Source organism: Myxocyprinus asiaticus, chromosome 8, assembly GCF_019703515.2.
Source record: "Myxocyprinus asiaticus isolate MX2 ecotype Aquarium Trade chromosome 8, UBuf_Myxa_2, whole genome shotgun sequence".
In the NCBI taxonomy this organism is placed as follows: Eukaryota; Metazoa; Chordata; class Actinopteri; order Cypriniformes; family Catostomidae; genus Myxocyprinus; species Myxocyprinus asiaticus.
The window spans coordinates 27,795,058-27,814,184 of record NC_059351.1 but is presented as its reverse complement, the minus strand read 5'-3'; the positions used below and the strand labels follow the sequence as shown (position 1 = coordinate 27,814,184).

Here is a 19,127-nt window from a genome sequence, read left to right as displayed (position 1 = left end):
TCCCAGCTGAAAAGTCGTTACTGGGCAGTACGCTGTCAGAGCCAAAGCTTCGGATTTAGACCAACTGACTCTATATCCTGAGAATTAGAGAAGGAATTAATAATTCTGTGGAGGCAAGGCATAGATCTAGTGGGTTCGGAGACAAATAATAAAATATCATCTGTGTAAAGCAAAAGCTTATGCGCCACACCTCCCGCCACCACCCCTGGAAAATCATTCTCCTTTCTTATCGAGGCTGCTAATGGTTCCAGGGAAAGACAGAACAATAATGGGGAAAGAGGATAACCCTGCCGGGTGCACCTATCCAGAGTAAAATAATCTGAAATTAATCAGTTTGTTTGTACCGCCGCTACTGGGTGTCTATAAAATAACTTAATCCATCCAATAAAAGTATTTCCGAACCCATATATTTCCAAAATCTTAAAAAGATAATCCCATTCTACCATACTAAACGCCTTTTTGGTGTCAAGTGAGATGGCATCGACCGGAGTCTGATCATTTGCCACTGACCACAAGATATTGATGAAACGCCTAATATTTTCAGAAGAGCTGCGGCCCTGAATAAACCCCACCTGATCTATATGTATAAGAGATGTCATAACTTAATCGGTTAGCCAACATTTTTGACAATATTTTTACGTCTAGCTGGATCAGGGAAATTTGACGGGAAATCTTATGGACTGATGAAAAATATTTATAGTCCCTACCAGATGGGTTCAAAAGTCTCCAAATATCTGTAAGACCAAGATTTTTTACACATCCTGTGAAGCATCAATGATGCTCAGAGGGCTTACACACTTTTGCTTCACTATAATCAAGCAAAAGTAGATTAAATTCTCCTCCCAATATTATATCATGAGGGGTGCCAGCGGCTTGCAACATCCCTTCAAGATCTACAAAAAAAGCCCTGATCATCAGCGTTAGGTACGTAAATATTAGCCAAAATAAAACTATGCCCCTGAATTTCTGCTAAAACAATAATGACTCTTCATAATTTATCTTTAATCTGTTTTTGAATTGAATTGTAGATGCTTATCAGTGTAATGTCTCCCCTGCTCTTCCTTGAGCCAGCACTAAAGAAAAAATGTCCACCCCATATCTTCCCAAGTTTTTCAACTTCCTGCGGGGAAAGATGCGTTTCTTTAAGAAACACTATATTTCTTACGTTTTAGAAGAGAAATAACCTTCCTTTTTATGGGGTTCCCCAACCCATTCACATTCCACGTGGAGAGAGACAATCCACTCATATAAACATTTGACATTGACATATTAGAAAAAAAATAGATTGTGTCAAAAATAAAATTATAAAGACCACATTCCAACATTTGTGCAACAACCAAACCCCAAACCAAACAAACAGAAAAAAGAAAAACATGTGCATTAACTCCGTGCACGACAGCGCCAGCTGGCGTCCATCCTTCTAAACTCAAACACCTACGAGAGCCCCCGCGACAACTTTGCCGTCGGATTGGTCAAGTCAGGTGTTTCTATACAAATTTTGAGAGACAGAATTACATTGTTAGTTCATGATAGCTAATGCATTATCTAATGTTAATGAATGGAACCTTATTGTAGTGTTACCAAAAATTATGTCATCATTACTCGTCTTCAAGTTGTTCCGAACCTGTCTGACTTTCTATCTTCCGTGGAACTCAAAAGATGTTAGTGAGAATGTTAGTTTCAGTCTCAATCCACTTTTATATTATGGACAAACGACAAAAAATAAATAAATAAATAAATAAATAAATAAATAAATAAATAAATGCAGCGACAATCTTTCTGCCAAAAATCGAATTTGTGTTCCTCAGGAGACAAATTCATACAGGCTTGAGGGTGAGTAATGATTTACCGTCTTTCTGCACTGTTCTTAATCCCTATCAGGTATAAATGATTACGATGGAGGCTTTTTTTTTCTCTCTCCTTACATCCTTTCTTTCGTTTTTGTCTCCGGACAAGTAACTTTTTTACACGGACAAGTGAATGACCAATTTACTTGTCCAAAGGACAAGCACATGACGATGCTTAATGTCGAGCCCTGTAATAGGAGTTTTCCCGACGACTGCATAATTCCAGCCAAAAAGTTTGGAAGAATAAGTCCAAATGGACTTGGTTTCAAAGCCGCATTCCACAGCTCCGTTGTGGGAACATTTAGCTTTAAGCCGAATGAGAGAGGAGAGTCCATTAACGTGAACGAGCCGGTATGCAGACTTTGTTTAAAAACAGTGGCAAAGAAAAGTGGCAATACGACTAACCTACAAGCTCATCTAAAACATAACCATCCCATCCACCTTTCCGAGCTGGGAACAAAAAAAAACGCAGTTGGAGATGGAGAGGGGCCTTCCCGATTATTTTTTTTTTTTTTTGTGACATTCCGATTCCAATGTCTGAATATTCTTAAGAATTAAAAACTCATTGCTCTTTGAAAGGGTATACTTGCATCATTATGCTATTTTCATTATATCAGTGGAATAAAATGACAATATCGTTTATCGCAATTATTTCTGGTACAATATACCGTCCAACAAATGTAGTTATCGTGACAGGCCTAGCTTTGGCTCTGTATTATTCTGGTGTTTAGAAATGTTGTGTTGCGGTGTGAGAACCATTATCTCAATACAGGTCAAGTCAAACCTCAGTTTGAGAGAGCGACATATGAGAATGAAAAAGACTTCTCTAGCTGTAACGCAGATTGTACAAATGATGTTTACTGCAGTACAAACAGTTAATAAATGCATCTCTGATGTTTAAAAAGGGCTTCCTAGTCTGACATACACCAATAGCAAGCATGTCGAGCTAGCATCACGCATGATGAGACCCAACAGCACATCGCACACAATTAACATGAATCACATTATTGTATTTAATTTGTATATTTACTTTGCAGTCTGGAACGTCGCTGTCTTTACCGCTCGCATCTTTCTCACAGAAACTGACCGGGGCCAAACCAGGAAGATAGAAGCTCAACGCGTCCCGTAGCGATCCACACACAAAAAACAGCAACAAAACAACACGGACACGGTGAAGCACGACCATTTTGCTTCGACCGACAGGTTAAGGATTCGGTAGAAGTATTTACATGCGTGAAATGAGAGATATATGGGTCAAAATTCAGACATTAGTGAAATCTAAAACAGAAGAGCTAGCGGAACTGCTGCCTGCGTAGCAGCGTACTATCTTGCACAGACACGTCATCCGTCTTCAGCTGCATGATGGGACAGTGGAGGACTCTAAAGCTGCCGCTCGAATGCGGAAGAGAACTAAATCATGAAATATAATACAGGTGTTGAGATCTTATGAATGTGGTCATGACAGACATCAATACACCTTACATTTACGTATTATTAAAAAAAAAAAAAAAACAAACGTGCAAAATGCCGAATCTCTAAATGATACCCTACTGAATTTGGTTGGTTGGTGTCAGTTGGCAGATTTTAGATGAGTTCTGGGCAATTTTTAGCAGGTTAGTTTGGGAGACCAGCTGGCCTCCCAGCTAAACCACTTGAGCACCCGCTTGGTCAGGTAGGGAGACCAGCTTAAACCAGCTAAGCATTTTAGCTTTTCTCAGCAGGGTGACATTTGAATCTCAAAATCTTCAATTTAGCACCCATTCTTTATGTAATTTTTTTTTTTTCAATGTAAAAATTTCATCCCAGCTTAATGATGCAACATTATTAATTTGCATTGAATCAACCAAGCCATTCATAGGTTGAATGACTGCAAAAGTTTAAACAATCTGGCTTTCAAATCATTGCTCTTTTTGAGCATCCCAAACCTGGCCGCTATAGGAACATAGCTGAGCTCGGAATTGCATACTATAATACAACTCTTACCATTTCTGCAGTATAAATATATGGCAGAAATTGTAATTGTAGTATACCTTGTACTTAAGACATGTTTTACAAATAATAATAATAAAAAAAATAATACTTTACTGCCAACATGGTTAATACAGTCGTCACAAAACCAGCTTTTCGTTTTGTGTCATATTGTTTTAATTAAACGAGAAACCACTTAGAGTACTGAAACAGACTGATCACAAAAAAGTTTTAAAACAAAATGGACAAACAAGGGGAACAAAAGCTAGATGCACATAACAGAGTAAATTCAATGTGTCTTTAGTACCCATTGTACATTCCAAAAACATTCAGCAACCGTTGTTCACAGATCTGACATTACAAAAACACTTCTCTAAAACAAATGGAAATGACAAAAAGTTTATTATTTGGTACATTTTTACCACACTTTTGAAAGTTCAAGGATCATGAAACCTTTAGACTGTATCTCCACAGGCTAGCATGTCCAGTCTCTGTGCTGTAGGGCAGCAATCCTTCAGCAGCACTGACTTACTAGTTTCAGTGTTTTAAAGTAATCAGTGAAGGTATGGGTTAACAGCATTCTGAGATCACTACTTCCAGACTGTACTCACTAAGCGTGTTCAGGAGACACACACCTCTGCTGGTGTGCTGAGCTGTTGGGCTGCAGAGCCTGAATCGGACTTCTCCAGTCCACTGGTCTGACTGGCAGCCATTTTCTTTTTAAAAAGTCGCAAACTGAGTTGCAGAAGTTCACTATCCACCACTGGAGTGCTGGTGTAGATTTGCTTGGTTGTGCCCTAAACAAGTGAAGGAACACAGACAAATTAAATAAACCACTGAAGCCTATAAAAGTTTACTATAAAGCTTATTACCATTAAGCAAATTAAGCTATTTAATTGAACCAAAAAAAGTGTTAAAATTATATATGGCCAAAAAACAGTGAAAGTGAAAATCACTCTGTTTCAAGTGCTAGTGAGCTGTCCTGCTGTCTACATAGGCAGCTAGCTTCTATGACAGCATCTTAACTGATAATGGAACTGAATAGAAGTGTATAGGTGTGTTCAACTTCATGCAGCTCTACGCAGACCGATCAGTAGTGCATGTCGGTTAGAAATTTTGTCCGACTTTAGTCATCGTGTCACCGCAACATATGCTATCAAAGTACCTTGAATCGAGACCAGCCAGTGCAGTTGTTCCAAAGCGGCTGTACAAACTCTGATAACTACACAGCTTATTCACAATTGGCCAGAGTTTTCGATGACTGACGTACGTATCATGGGGCTGAGTTCGCGATTGCATACTACCCATATTACTTTTACAAATTTTGTTATGGCAGAAATAATGATAGTAGTATGCCTTTATCAAGGTGTTTATTCTGACAGAGTTTTGCTACACTCTTATAAATCTGTTTTTATAACAGTACAATTCTCTCTTCATGTAATGTAGGCTTATATCGGACGTTCTTTTTGTGCAGACAGGCACTGTATTAAGCACCACGTAATCTATTCAAATGAATTGTGTTTCTGGTTATATTTAAAATTCGTCCGTATATCTGAATTTCTACTGCAATCACTTCATCTCCGATAAAGAATGCAAACATCATGCAATCTGTCATAGCTTGTGTAGTTTCAGCACAAGATAGGAAGCACAAAGTGTCCGGCTTGACAGCTCTGTTCAAATCCTACCCCAACTGCCATTGGTAAGGCAAGGCACAGTTGAAGTCTAATACACCTACTGATTTGAAATATTCAACAACTCCGTTTACAATAACTTGACAAGCATGAGCGACTCGGCTAATGCTAACAGATGATTCCAATAGAGAATGACGTTAGCATGTTGCTAAGCTAATAATTTAATAATCTGATGAGCACAAAAAATGCATAGAACCAAATATTGGATAACTTTATTATTTATCAATAATTTTAATCAATACTTCTCAGTATTAAATTATGTTGATAACTGACACCTCCTTAGACAGTGAAGGATTCATGCAATGCTAATTTAGATTTTGGCAAAAACAAGCCATCATTACTCTGCTGCCTACTGATTGGAATGTCCTTCCTTGCCTATGTTGCCTTAAAATGCTATCTAGGTAGGCAGCTCACTAGGTTTTGGAATAGAGCCCACTTTCTAAAAGTTTCGGAAAGCCTAGGTGAGTCCCCCAAGATGAGCCAGAAGTCGTCCACTGATTAAAGACCATAAGAGCACCTTGTCATTTTTCAGGAGCTGTCTACGTATGGCAATGTCCCGGCGAGCACACAATGCTTTGCAGCAAGGGCCCATGCTTCTCAGCAGGTTGGCTCTCTCCATTCTTCTGTTGTACGCAGCCATGTTCAGAGCACCCAGATCATGCTCCAACAGTTTGTCAGCATCTAGGGAGAACATACAGGTAATACAGCAAATCAATTGTAAATTGTTATTGCCTGCACTAGCACAGAAATATATATTTGCATTCTCTGAAGGAAATACCAGTGCTTGTAAGGATGCAAAAAACCTTTTTGGGACACACAAAAGGCTAGAGCACTCAACTGTGCACAAACTGTACTGGAACACAATAAAGAAAAGCACACCTTATCCTTTAGGGTTAAAGGCTTAGAACAAACCCTAACCAGAATGTTTGAGAAATAGCAATACAGTGCTGTCAACCTAATCAACAGAGTTTCTGCAGGTTTTATGAAGCTAAATTTAAGACTTTAAGGCCTTTTTAAGACCAACTAAAGGAAATTTAAGTAATAAATTCAAGGGAACACAATGTCATTGCATCATTCTCTAAATATAAATGCCTATGGAGCAAAAGAACAGTGAAATATACTGTATACAGTAGTAACACTTAAAAGTTTAAAAACACAACAAGATCTCCATTACTTTTTAATTCATTCTACAAAAATGAACACGATAAGGCTTGAATACCTCTGCACCTAACCACCAGAATGTGGAAATAACTTTTACCTTCTGATCAGACCCATTGTATCAGCTACAGTACATTCCTCTACAACACTGCTGTTTCAATTGAATCAGAGTCAGAAAGAATGAGCTTTATTGCCAAGTATGCTTCCACATACAAGGAATATTATTGATGACAGAAGCTTCCAGTACACAAACAATACAAGACAGAGATAATAAAAAAATAATAATAAGCGAATAGAAATAGAAGTATATATAGAAATACACACAAATAAATAAATATATATATATATATATATATATATATATATATTAGTATGTACATATACAAATCTGTTATATGCAGTGCATGGGAATGTAATGCAGAAAAGGTAGGATATGTTAAATAATATAATTGACTAAGCTGTGTATTGCACATAATTATAGTATTGTTTTTAACTGTTCATGAGATGGATAGCCTGAGGGGAAAAAATAACTGTTCTTTTGCCTGACGGTTCTGGTGCTCAGTGCTCTGTAGCATCGGCCAGAAGGCAACAGTTCAAAAAGGTAGTGGAGTGGGTGAGTGGGGTCCAGAGTGATTTTTCTAGCCCTTTTCCTCACTCTGGAAGTGTACAGTTCTTGAAGGGAGGGCAAGGGGCAAACAATAATCTGCTCAGCAGTCCGAACTGTCCTTTGTAGTCTTCTGATGTCCAATTTCATAGCTGAACCAAACCAGACAGTTATTGAAGTGCAGAGGACAGACTCAATGACTGCTGAGTAGAACTGGATTAGCAGCGCCTGTGGCAGGTTGAACTTCCTCAACTGGTGAAGGAAGTACAACCTCTGCTGGGCATTTTTCACAATGGAGTCAATGTGGGTCTCCCACTTCAGGTCCTGTGAGATGGTAGTGCCCAGGAACCTGAATGACTCCACTGCTGCCACAGTGCTGTTTAGAATGGTAAGCGGGGTCAATGTCGGGGTGTTCCTCCTGAAGTCCACAATCATCTCCACTGTTTTGAGCATGTTGAACTCCAGGTTGTTATGACTGCCCCAGTGAGCCAGCCATTCAACCTCCCTTCTGTATGCAGACTCATCGTCATCTTGGATGAGGCGGATGACAGTAGTGTCATCTGCAAACTTCAGGAGTTTGACAGAGGGGTCCTTGGCAGCGCAGTCGTTGGTATACAGGGAGAAGAGTAGTGGGGAGAGCACTGGGGGCACCAGTGCTGGAAGTGAATTTTCCCAGTCTCATTAGCTGATGCCTGTCTATCAGAAAGCTGGTGATCCACTGGCAATTAAACATGGGAACAGAGAGCTGGGTTAATTTATTCCATAGGAGAGCTGGGATGATGGTGTTGAAAGCCGAACTGAAGTCAACAAAAAGGATCCTTGCATATTTCCCTGGTCTGTCCAGATGTTGCAGGATATGATGCAATCCCATGTTGACTGCATCATCCACAGACCTGTTTGCTCTATAAACAAATTGAAAGGGATCTAGAAAGGGTCCAGTGAAGTCCTTCAGGTGGGCCAACACCAGTCTCTCAAATGACTTCATGACCACAGACATCAGAGCGACAGTCTGTAGTCATTAAGTCCTTCGATCTTAGGTATCTTTGGGACAGGGATGATAGTGAAGCATTTGAAGCAGCAAGGAACTTCACACTGCTCCAATGATCTGTTGAAGATCTGTGTGAAGATGGGGGCCAGCACAGGATTTTAGACAAGGGTGTGAAACACCATATTGGGCCTGTGCTTTCCTTATCTTTTGTTTCCGAAAGACCGGCACACCTCCTCTTCACAGATCTTAAGTGCAGGTTGAGTGGCAGTGTGTGTGTGGGGTTGGGGGTAGTGGTTGCAGGAGGTGTTGGTGTTTGTGTGAAGTGAAGGTCAGAGTGGGTGTGGGGTGTGAGCCTGGGCTTTTTAAATCTACGGTAAAACACATTCAAGTTGTCAGCCAGTTGTTGGTTCCCTGCAGTGTTGGGGGATGGTGTCTTGAAGTTAGTAATGTCTTTCAGGCCTCTCCACACTGATGCAGGGTCATTAGCTAAAAACTTATTTTACAGCTTTCAGAGTAGCTTCTTTTAGCCACTTTAATTTCTTTAGTGTGTTTTTGGCCTGATTATACATATTTTATCCCCGCTTCTGTAAGCATCCTCTTTGGCATGCCGAAACTGTCTGAGTTTTCCAGTAAAACATGTCAAACCATTGTAATTGTTAAACATTAAATAAGTCCTAGTAGGAATGCACATATCCTCACAGAAACTGATATATGATGTCACAGTATCTATAAGCTCATCCAGATTGGTGTCTGCAGCTTCAAAAACACTCCAATCAGTGCATTGTAGTGCACTGCAGGCTTGTAGTTCCAGCTCTGCTTCATTGGTCCATCTTTTTACAGTCTTTACTACAGGTTTAGCTGCTTTTAGTTTCTGCCTGTAATTTGGAAGATGAACCAGACAGTGATCAGAGAGTCTCAAAGCTGCTCTAGGGACAGAACGATATGCATCCTTTAATGTTGTGTAGCAGTGGTCCAGTATATTTCTGTCCCTGGTGGGGCATGCAATGTGCTGTCTGTATTTTGACAGTTCACGTGTGACATCGCAGAGAATAATAAGTTGCTCCATGTCTGTGATCTGATCAGCCAGCTGTTGCAGCGCTGCATTCACGCATGTGTGTGGAGGAATATAATCACCAGAATAAACTAGGAAAACTCACGCGGCGAATAGAAAGGCTTACAGTTGATAGAGCGCTTCCAAATTAGGACAGCACTTCTTTAACGTTGTCACATCTGTACACCAACTTTCACTGATGTAAAAGCATGTTCCACTGCCTCTCGTTTTCCCCGTTAACTACGCAATGCAATCCGCTCTGAACAGCTGAAAGCCCGGCAGATGTAATGCGCTGTCCAGAATGGCTTCACTCAGCCAGGTTTCTGCGAAGCACAAGGCAAGCAAAGTTTGAAAAGTCCTTGTTTGTATGGGTGAGATGTAGTTTGTCTGTTTTGTTAGGGAGAGAGCGGAGATTCGCTAGATGAATACTTGGCAGCGCTTTTCGAAAGCCACACTGTTGGAGCTTGACCAGCATGCCGGCTCTCTTCCCTTGCCTGCGTCTACTAGCGCACTTAACACAGCTGCGCCTCCGACTAAAATGTCCAGCAAAATATCTGAGAAGTCAAAAACTGGGAAAAGATTTTCTGGTATGTGCTGCCGAATGTTCAGCAGTTCGTCCCTGGTAAAACTGATTAGGAAAAAATTACTCAACACAGGACAAACAAACAAAAACAACAAAAGAATTGGAGAGCTCCACACCAAGGTGGCCACCTGCGGTGCCAGCTTCATCAGCAATAGTGAATAGTGTTTAAACAACACTCAAAAATATACCTCAAAGCTCTGTAAAAAAAAATGTAAGTGATCACCACCAAACATGTAAAAAGATTTTATTTTGGTCATTAAATCTAGAATCTCAACAAAAGGAGTATATAGGATTTTCTTATCTTTTGTTATAAGAACCTCCCTTTGATTCATCAATCTAAATCCTTTATCCTAGATTAGACAGAGACAAATTGGACAATGCAGTCCAATATGATATTTAATATTTATTGATATTTATTAGATATTTAACTTTTTGATAAAAATCAATATGCCGGAGGCAGTATGGCTGATATGAGAAAAAATATTATGATATGGGTATCCTTTAAATCCTCATGACCCAAGGAATCCATAGACACCAAACTCTTTATTTTCGGACATGGTACAAAAGTTGCAGGCGAAAATAGCAATTTTTCACATTTCTTGACCCATGGGTGGTGCTGTCACCAAACTTTACATGCTCCCTCAGATCATGGTCCTGATGAAGCATACCAAGTTTCGTTTCAATATGACAAACCATTGCCGAAATAGTGTGTCACTTCCTGTTTTACGTCAACCTTGTTAAAATTTCAACAAAATCAAAAATCTAAATTCTGTATTATTTTTTTTTTCTCCCAATTTGGAATGCCCAAGTCCTCATGGTGGCGTAGTGACTCACCTCAATCTAGGTGGCGGAAAACGAATCTCAGTTGCCTCCGTGTATGAGACCGTCAATCTGCTAAATTCGGTATTATTAATTATTTGCGGATCAGTCTGGAGATTTTATTGAGCCAATATGCACATCGGGCAAAGTTTGAAGGAATAATAGTGAATAAAAGATAAACATCATAATCAAAGATGGCGGCCACTGTAATGGGCAGAGTTTTAATTTAAGTGGTCCATTTGTATCATCAGGAGGAGCGTAATTACATGAAAAAAGAATTTAGTTTCTAGGACAAATGGTTCAAAAGAAAAGTAAATTTTTTAACTGGTGGCGGCACTATAGTGTGTCCCCTAGAGACCACATATTTGGTATGGGGGGCTATTCGTGCCCAGAAATTATTCTTCACTTTAAAATGAATTAAACACAATGAGAAACCAATCCTTCATGCAGCATTTAATAACATGACAGTATGAATTCAAGACTTGCTGCTCCAATTTGCAAAAGGGCAATTTAAGACTTTTTACAGACCTGCAGAAACCTATGAATCGAAGTATTACAGTTATTGCAAATGCACCTTTAGGATCTTCCAGTTCTCTTGAGCAGACCTCTTTAACCTTGGCAAGGAGCTGAGGCCCCACCAAGCGTCTTGACACTCCTGCCCTGAGAAGAACAGCCCCTGGGGTGAATCTGAGCAGTGCTGCACCGGGAGTTCTGGGCTCCTGTTTTTGCTTGGGCATCAAACTGGACCAATCGACATCAATTACATCCAGAGGCCCTGAAACAAAGAACATGGACACAGTTTAGATGTTTGATGCAGTTTTAGGTGGTTAATGAATTGTATTATTCTGTTTATAAATTTTTAGCATATTTTAATCTTTCTGCTAAATAGGAATCTTGCTCCAAGCACATTTACAATTTCTTTGAAAATGGAAATTGAATGTTTTATTCAGTCAACAAATTCTTCTGCAGGGTTGCAATAAAGAAACTGCAGTGTGGTGATCTTCCTACACCTTTTAATTAGGTCTCTTTCACTCAATTTATCAATTACTTTTTCTAAATGATCCCATGTCTGTCCATGTTTTAACGTCACTCAAGTATGCAACACCTCTACAAGACTACAGGGTTGTCACGATATCATAATCATATCTTACGATACTATACCAGATAAAGTACCACGATACCAAGTAGTATAACGATACCACATGATAGTGTGTTAATTTTTAACACAGTTTGTCATAGTGGTTCTTAGAAACTATCCATTCCACTTATTGCTCCAGAAGTGGTGAAAATAACTGATGGATTAACTAGGAGAAGGCTCAAATGGACTAACTTGTTACCTAATACATTCTTAGTTTGATGTAAAAAAAAAAAAAAAAAAAAAAAAAAAAAAAAAAAGCCAGTTCAAACAGCAATGGCTTTAAACTTATATTCCATTATTTCTGTGATTATCTGAATGTTGGTAACATAAAAATAAAGATATTGTAATGTTGAAAAGACTGTTTTGAGCAGCTTTTTCATTATTACAACTGCTTTAGCCCCTCTCTCCTGGTAGACAGCAGCACGAATGCAGATTACACACACGCCTCAGGGACGTGATCAAACAGATCTGTGCTACGTTTCCCAAAAGCATCGCAAGCTTAAGTTGATGGTAGAGACCACTGGCTCCATTCATAAGTGCGAAGTTACCGCCACCATGCATTTGTAATTGGAAAAAAATAAGCAAGTGAAACGTTAAATTTTTCAGAGATACTGTAAATGTTAAGATAAAGCAGATACGTTCAATGAAGTGGCACTAACCCATGTGTATTCTGCAGAAGCAGTGGGATGTGTCCAAAGATGTTTAATAAGGTTGCTGGTGTTTCCCACTTTGGCTTGAAATCTCTGTAGACATTCACGACAGATGAGTTTTCGTGGTCTCATCAGGCAAAACCCAAAATAAATCCAAATCTAGTTACGTGAACTGTTTTTTTTAAAAAGCTTTTCTCTCTCCAAAGTTTTATTTAAACCCATATTATTCATAAGGAGACACGACCGCTAAATTAACATGCTGGGATTCAGACGTGTGTTTTTGAAGCATGGGAAAACCACACACTGAAAAATAAAAATACCACATAAGGAGCAAATTCTAAACAGCATTTTGCACTCTTAAAGGGAACTGCGTGAAGGGTACGTCACGATTCAAATGAAAGTTTTAGCGGAAATAATATTTACTACTGCACATTTTGACCAATGAATTTCCATGACCAGTCATTCGTTTTAACTGGATACGAATTTCAGAATATAAATTTTATAAAGAGTGTCCTCGCAAAAAGTGATTTCTGGCTGATGAAATTTTTTACAGCTGAGCATGACTAGAAAAAGAAATTACAACAAATTTTCCATGACCATGGGAACCCTGAAGCTCCTGTCGTGAGCATTTTGATGTACCAGAAATCTTTTCATCATCTTGCTGTTCGTCTCTTTTCTGACTGTCGGCCAGAATCTCATCCAGTTCATCATCACTGATTGGCTCATACTCCTCACCAGCCGACACAACAGACTGCCCATCATCTCCCTTTCCATCCTCCTCTTCTGAAAGCACACACAAACACCACCAAATTTAGCCTAACAATAGCCTGGTTTCCATCCATTTTTCACGCTATTTTGTTATCGACAAAGTGAAAATGCGTAAAAAATCCATTCAGATGGCCCTTTATCGATAAAAATGGTGAGAAAACACTTTGTCGCGTAGGTTTTGGTTTATCGCAAAAGAAATCTGCCCTTAAGCCGTTTCCATATAGAAATGTGTGTTTATCGCTAATTTCTTTTTCCTCCGAAGTTGTGGTAAAATGGGGAGAGTATTGAGACAATTCATTGAAATTAGACAGTTTAATGTCATTTTAATTTCACAAATAAATACAATCAGAATACGGAATTGCTATCAAAAAGGAACAATTGCCCTTCTGATAGGACTGTAATATTAGACTTGATGTTGCGCCTATCGCAGATTACCACCGGTTCCGACCCAAAAGCGAATCGTCATGGCCCTGTTCAAGCTGGCAACCTGCGCCAAGTAGTGGGGGAAAATTTTGGTCTTAGTATAAGGACCATCCATCGATGTGTATATGCTGTGTGCACAGCTATTAAAGAAAAACTGATGCGGTGTAATATCAGGGTTTACATATGATATATTCCTGATATTCAATAGGCTATTTTGAACAATCATCTAAAGCATTGCCATCACAACTGCATTATGTCCCGCATATTTTTCCAGCAACTGGAATGCTGTCCTTTCCTGCATATAGCTGCCCCCTTCCGCATATCGCGGCGCCGTTTTGTGGTGCGTTCTGCATAACACTGCGGCCCATGCGGCCCCATTTCGCGGCCGGCCCACCGGAAAAAAGTCCAGGTTCTCCCAATGGCCAGTCCGCCACTGCCTGGAAGTGCTTGCAGCATCGGATCTGTGCAGGTATGCCGTTAAGATCAATCCATAATCACGTACAATAAATTGGCTTTCAATGATGTATACCTTGTCGTCATGATTAACCAGGCTAAGATTGGGGTAAATTCTGTCATGTGACTACATTTTTGCGTTAATGCCAATTTTCACGACAAAAAGTGTTTCCAAACAAGTTTTTCTCGACATTTGAAGTATCGGCAGAGTTTATGCGCTAGAGCTAAACGGAAAAATATTATGTCGACACAAATTTTAGCGATAATTTGCATTTCCATCAGCTTTGTTTTGATGCGCTACAACTTTTTCCGCAAAAAATCCTTGGATGGAAACGTAGCTAATGTTCCTATAAGGTATAACATTCCTGTATCAGCCTACTAAAGACGCTCAAAATAAAATGAGACCTACCATCAAGGCTATCTATTTTCTCTGGCTCAGATGCTTCCCCTTGCAGGTGAGAGTTATTACCAGGCTTATCTATATCCATGAGGGCTTCTCTCGGTAACAGAGGCTCATAATCTTCCCTCTCCATCTTCATCTCAGCTCTGCTCTTTGGTTCCCTGTGAGTCTGAAGGTCAAATAGAAGCATTCTTTCTCGTTCACGCTCTCTGTCCCTTTCGCCACGGTCATGCGAGAGCAGTCCTTCAGGTAAGAGGCGTTCCCTTTCGCGCATCTCCCGCTCTCTAATTGTCTCCCGGTTTACACGAAGGAGGGGTTCTCTAACCCGTCCACCCCACTCTCGAGGTTCTGGTTCCCAGTCTCGCTGTTGGGATGGTTGATTTTGCAGCTGACGGTGATCCTTTCTCTCACGCTCTCGTTCCAATGGATCACGTTCACGGCTGTCATAGGAGCCGGCTCTGGAACGAGCCTGACGCTCAGACTCTGGTGAACTGCGACGAGAACTGTGACTACGAGAATCCTGACGGTCTGGGGAAAAAAAAGACAAGGCATCTTATGGAGAACACAAACATTACCACATTAACAACGACTAAGGGCAGGCTTCCCACACCCTTTGACCAATGAATAAAGATTTTTAAAAATCATTAGGCTCATTTGCGATTGCATATTCTGTGCAGAACCGATCATAAGTGATTACCGGCAGATGTATGCCGGTTAGAAATCTGTCCGACTTGCTGTGATGTCATGACGACGCATGTCAAAAAAATCTCCCGCAAGATAAAGGAAGACGCAGTCTCTGGAGCGAGGTGGCGCAGCTGTTTTTCCCGAGTTGCGGGAACTGCACAATGGAACCACGATGGGAAACAACTTGCTGAAGACACAGCTTTATGCTCTTTGGCTTAAACAACCATGATGCTTTGTTGTTTTATGTTTGATTTTTAACTCCGATATCATGTTTTTATGTGTCCAATTATGTATGAATATTGCCAACACTCTGTCAGTGCAATCTGTGTATGGGATATGTGATTATCATATTTCTGAAATATTTAAAAAAAAAAATTTTTTTAACTAAACTAAACATTTATGTCATGCCATATGTGGGGAACTTTTTCCCCAGTGTCTTGTTTTTTCATCATATTTATTTTCATTTGAAAGCAACAGAACTTAGTGATTGTTCACCCAAAAATGAAAATTCTCTCATCATTTACTCACCCTCATGCCATCCCTGATGTGTATGACTTTCTTTCTTCAAAGTACAAAGATTTTAGAAGAATATCTCAGCTCTTCATGTCCATACAATGCAAATGAATGGTGATCAGACCTTTGTAGCTCCAAAAATCACAAAGGAAACAGAAGTAATCCATAGGACTCCAGTGGTTAAATCCAGATCTTCAGAAGCGATATATGTAATAGGATCAAACGGGTGAGAAACGGATCAAAATTTAAGTCCTTTTTTACTCCAAATCTCCACTTTCACATCTGAAAGTCACATGTGGTGCCTGTTTAGTTTCACTTTCACATCTGAAAGTGAATGTTAAAGTGGAGATTTAGAGTAAAAAAGGACTTACATTTTGTATCATATCGCTTCTAAAGATATGGATTTAAACACTGGAGTTACATGAACTATGTTTCCTTTATGTGATTTTTGGAGCTAGGGTGAGTAAATGATAAGAGAATTTTCATTTTTGGGTGAACTATCCCTTTAAATGACATCCACTTCATCAGCAACAGTGCATGAACGTGAATCCCGCGATATCTGCCTTTGATCTCATAGGTGTCTGATCCACTACAAGAAGTAATACCCAACTTGAGAGCTCTTATTTCACTCCTCCACTGACTACAGCCATCTACTCTCGTCTACTTTCAAGGTGAGGTGTTTGGCATCTCAAACGAGTCTATTTAAATTCAGAACAATTCACAAAAAAATAATTTAGAAAATTTGTGAACCTTTTGGCCTTTTCATTGAAAAGAACCAGCTCACAAACTGGACTATGACTACATCTTGCAAGTTTTACTCTACACAAGAGCAATATCTAGCTGATCTCTAGAGCAGAGCATAACTAGACAAATGTATATTCATGATAGAATTTTCCATGAATTGTACGATTTTATTATTGCCATGACACTTCCATGTTAATTCTAAAATTCCTGGATATTTCCAGGTTTTCCATTAGAAATGTATAGGAATTCTTTAAATCATGCACAGCATTGTATCTTAGTTATTAAAAAAATAAATAAAAATAAAAAAACACGCTGGTTTTGCAGTATAGACAACATTTTTACAAAGAATTCTCAAGAAGTTTCTATGAGCAGTCTCACCTGAGGAGGTGCTCCGACTGGGCTCTTCTCTCCGCAGCTGGTCAATTCTAGACTTCCTCTCTCCTCCCATCGGTTCACTAGTGGCTGCTCTCTCCCGCTCTCTGTCTCGGTCACGGGAACTGGTGCCCTGCATGCGTCCTCTGTGGGACCTCATCCCCTGCTGGCCCTCATCATGGTGAGCCGACTCATCGGAGGGAGAGCGGAGTTTTCTTGAGGACGCCCGACATTGGTTGCTGTCCATGCTGCGCTGCTGCAAGTCTGCCTGCTGCGGTTTACGCAGCATGTGTTGCGGCAGTAGCGGCTGTAAAGGAGACTGTATCAGCATTGGAGGATCAGGCAAAAGTGGCACGATGGGGTGGTCTGTACGGTCTCTCCCCCCCCTACGTGCACCCCTTCTGGGGGGATGTTTCAAGGGAAGTAGCTGCTTTGGAGGCCTATCGGACGGCATAGAGGCAGATGTGGTCTCGCCTCGTACTGGTACATCCTCATCGGACCAGTCACTAAAATTTGTGTCCATTTTTGCTGCTACAGAGCTCTGTCCAGCGGTTAAGGCCCTTTGGAAGGGAAGATCGTCCTTGTTGATTACCGGGGGAGTACGTGGGCCACGTCGTCTCTTGCTGAGGGGGTGCTGGGTGACCAGCTCGTCCTCAGAAACATCCAATTCGGCACCACGTGAGCGCTTGAGCTTTCTGTCTAAGGCTTTCTTCTTTGGCATCTTGTGGGGTGAGAGGAGAGGTAGGGGGGCTTCGGTCGCAGTGGATGATGGAGACTCAAGGTTACTATGCTCCCCTCCTCCAGCTCCCCCCTCTTCATCTTTACGGTTCTTCTTCAGATTTTTCTTCTGAGATTTAGTCTTTTTCTTGCTCTCCTCATGAACGGCAGATAAAGAGTCTCTCTGCTCCATGGACGCAAGAGGACTCGGGGCAGCGCTGGGAGGGTCTCTCTGCTCTTTTCCCCTCCTGGAGTCAGAGACGTCCATGTTAGCAGAAGCTTCTGAAGCGTGTTCTCCACGCCGCTCTGCTCCTCTTCCTGCTTCTCTCTCACTGCAGGAATCCACCTCCTCTTGTCGGCCACGGCCATCCTTTTTATCACCATGCCGATCTTCATCCTTCCAGCAGTTGTGCTTCTCATCAGTAAAGGAGCGTACAGGTGAATGAGAGGTCTCCTGAGGACGAACTACTTGACTCAGAAGCCGGTGCTTGTCTCCTTCGGACAGGAGCAAAAACACAAAACTGTTTCAGATATGGCCACAGTATGAGACATATATCATGACATGTTTTACCTAGAGCGCGTCTTTAAGAATACCTTATATCAGTGACCCATATATTTTTTGCAGTTTAGGAAAAACAAATTATTTTAATAACTGCAAATGATAATTGGTTACTGTACATTTTCTTAATTGTGTCAGTGTGCGTGCAAGCATTACCCCAAAAATTATCTGTGAGAATTATTTCAAGATCTACGCACTACGTTAAGCTGTGTTTGGGCTCGCTTTAATTACACTCGCTTTAAATATGTGTCTCGAAACCCCTGCATTCTATGTTGCGCTCCGTCTAGCTGTTTTCAGGGAACACATCCCCTTGTGAAATCCTAAGGGTTTTCGAATACAAAAACTATATGTACTTTGCCTGTGAAACAAATATATTTGTTGTGTTCTACTAGTTGAGAAACTTTCCAAAGTTATGACACAACTATCTGACCTGTATGATGATTTTGCAGATTCCTAATATGATCATATTTAATAAAATATAGCTGCAAGCAGCGATACCAGGGTCAAGACAATCATCGGCACCATGAGCAGCAAAAGCAGCTTTGTGACATGTTTTTGGTTAGAGTCCGATCAACAGTGTATGAGCAGTTAGAAAAAGTAAACTTTCAATCATAAAAAAACCCATTTATTTTAAAAATAACAAAAAGTAGCTACTTCTTAGAATTTTTGTCCAGTATGTGGTGCTGTTCTGAAACTGCTCAGGTAGTATCTGGGCATGATGATTATCATGCAGGAAAGCGTTAGAGAGTTATAAACCAAAATAGCAATTTTTCTATCTCCTGACCAGTAGGGGGCAGTGTGCCAAAACGCTGCAGATAACCTCAGGGCCTAACTGTGATGACACGTACCATGTTTTGTCCCAATCCCTCAAAGCGTTGCGGAGATACAGCCTCAAGTTCAATTTTATGCGTTCGTCAAATTTGTTGAAGCGCCATTCGAAAACGGTATGGTTTATCAAAATTCAGTGAATAACTTTTTGTCGTGAGTGCCTCTAGAT

The 19,127-nt window shown here is 40.4% G+C and overlaps 2 protein-coding genes across 9 annotated transcripts in view; both read right to left on the bottom strand.

Annotated features, from left to right (window-relative positions):
- LOC127444916 (transmembrane 9 superfamily member 2-like) overlaps positions 1-3,192 on the bottom strand; it is a 32,722-nt gene extending 29,530 nt beyond the window's left edge. For 3 of the 4 annotated variants that reach the window (XM_051704576.1, XM_051704577.1, XM_051704579.1), the window contains exon 1: positions 2,878-3,192. In XM_051704576.1, the coding sequence (XP_051560536.1) occupies positions 2,878-3,033 (156 nt within the window). In that variant the 5' untranslated portion in view covers positions 3,034-3,192. The remainder of the gene's footprint in view (positions 1-2,877) is intronic. The other variant, XM_051704578.1, reaches the window with a different exon arrangement.
- A 760-nt stretch (positions 3,193-3,952) lies between these two features.
- Positions 3,953-19,127, bottom strand: part of LOC127444902 (zinc finger CCCH domain-containing protein 13-like) — a 94,424-nt gene continuing 79,249 nt past the window's right edge. For all 5 annotated transcript variants that reach the window (XM_051704532.1, XM_051704533.1, XM_051704534.1 and 2 more), the window contains 6 exons: positions 16,861-18,066; positions 14,551-15,069; positions 13,137-13,280; positions 11,284-11,484; positions 6,024-6,187; positions 3,953-4,612 (listed from right to left, as the gene is read on the bottom strand). In XM_051704532.1, the coding sequence (XP_051560492.1) occupies positions 4,436-4,612; positions 6,024-6,187; positions 11,284-11,484; positions 13,137-13,280; positions 14,551-15,069; positions 16,861-18,066 (2,411 nt within the window). In that variant the 3' untranslated portion in view covers positions 3,953-4,435. The remainder of the gene's footprint in view (positions 4,613-6,023; positions 6,188-11,283; positions 11,485-13,136; positions 13,281-14,550; positions 15,070-16,860; positions 18,067-19,127) is intronic.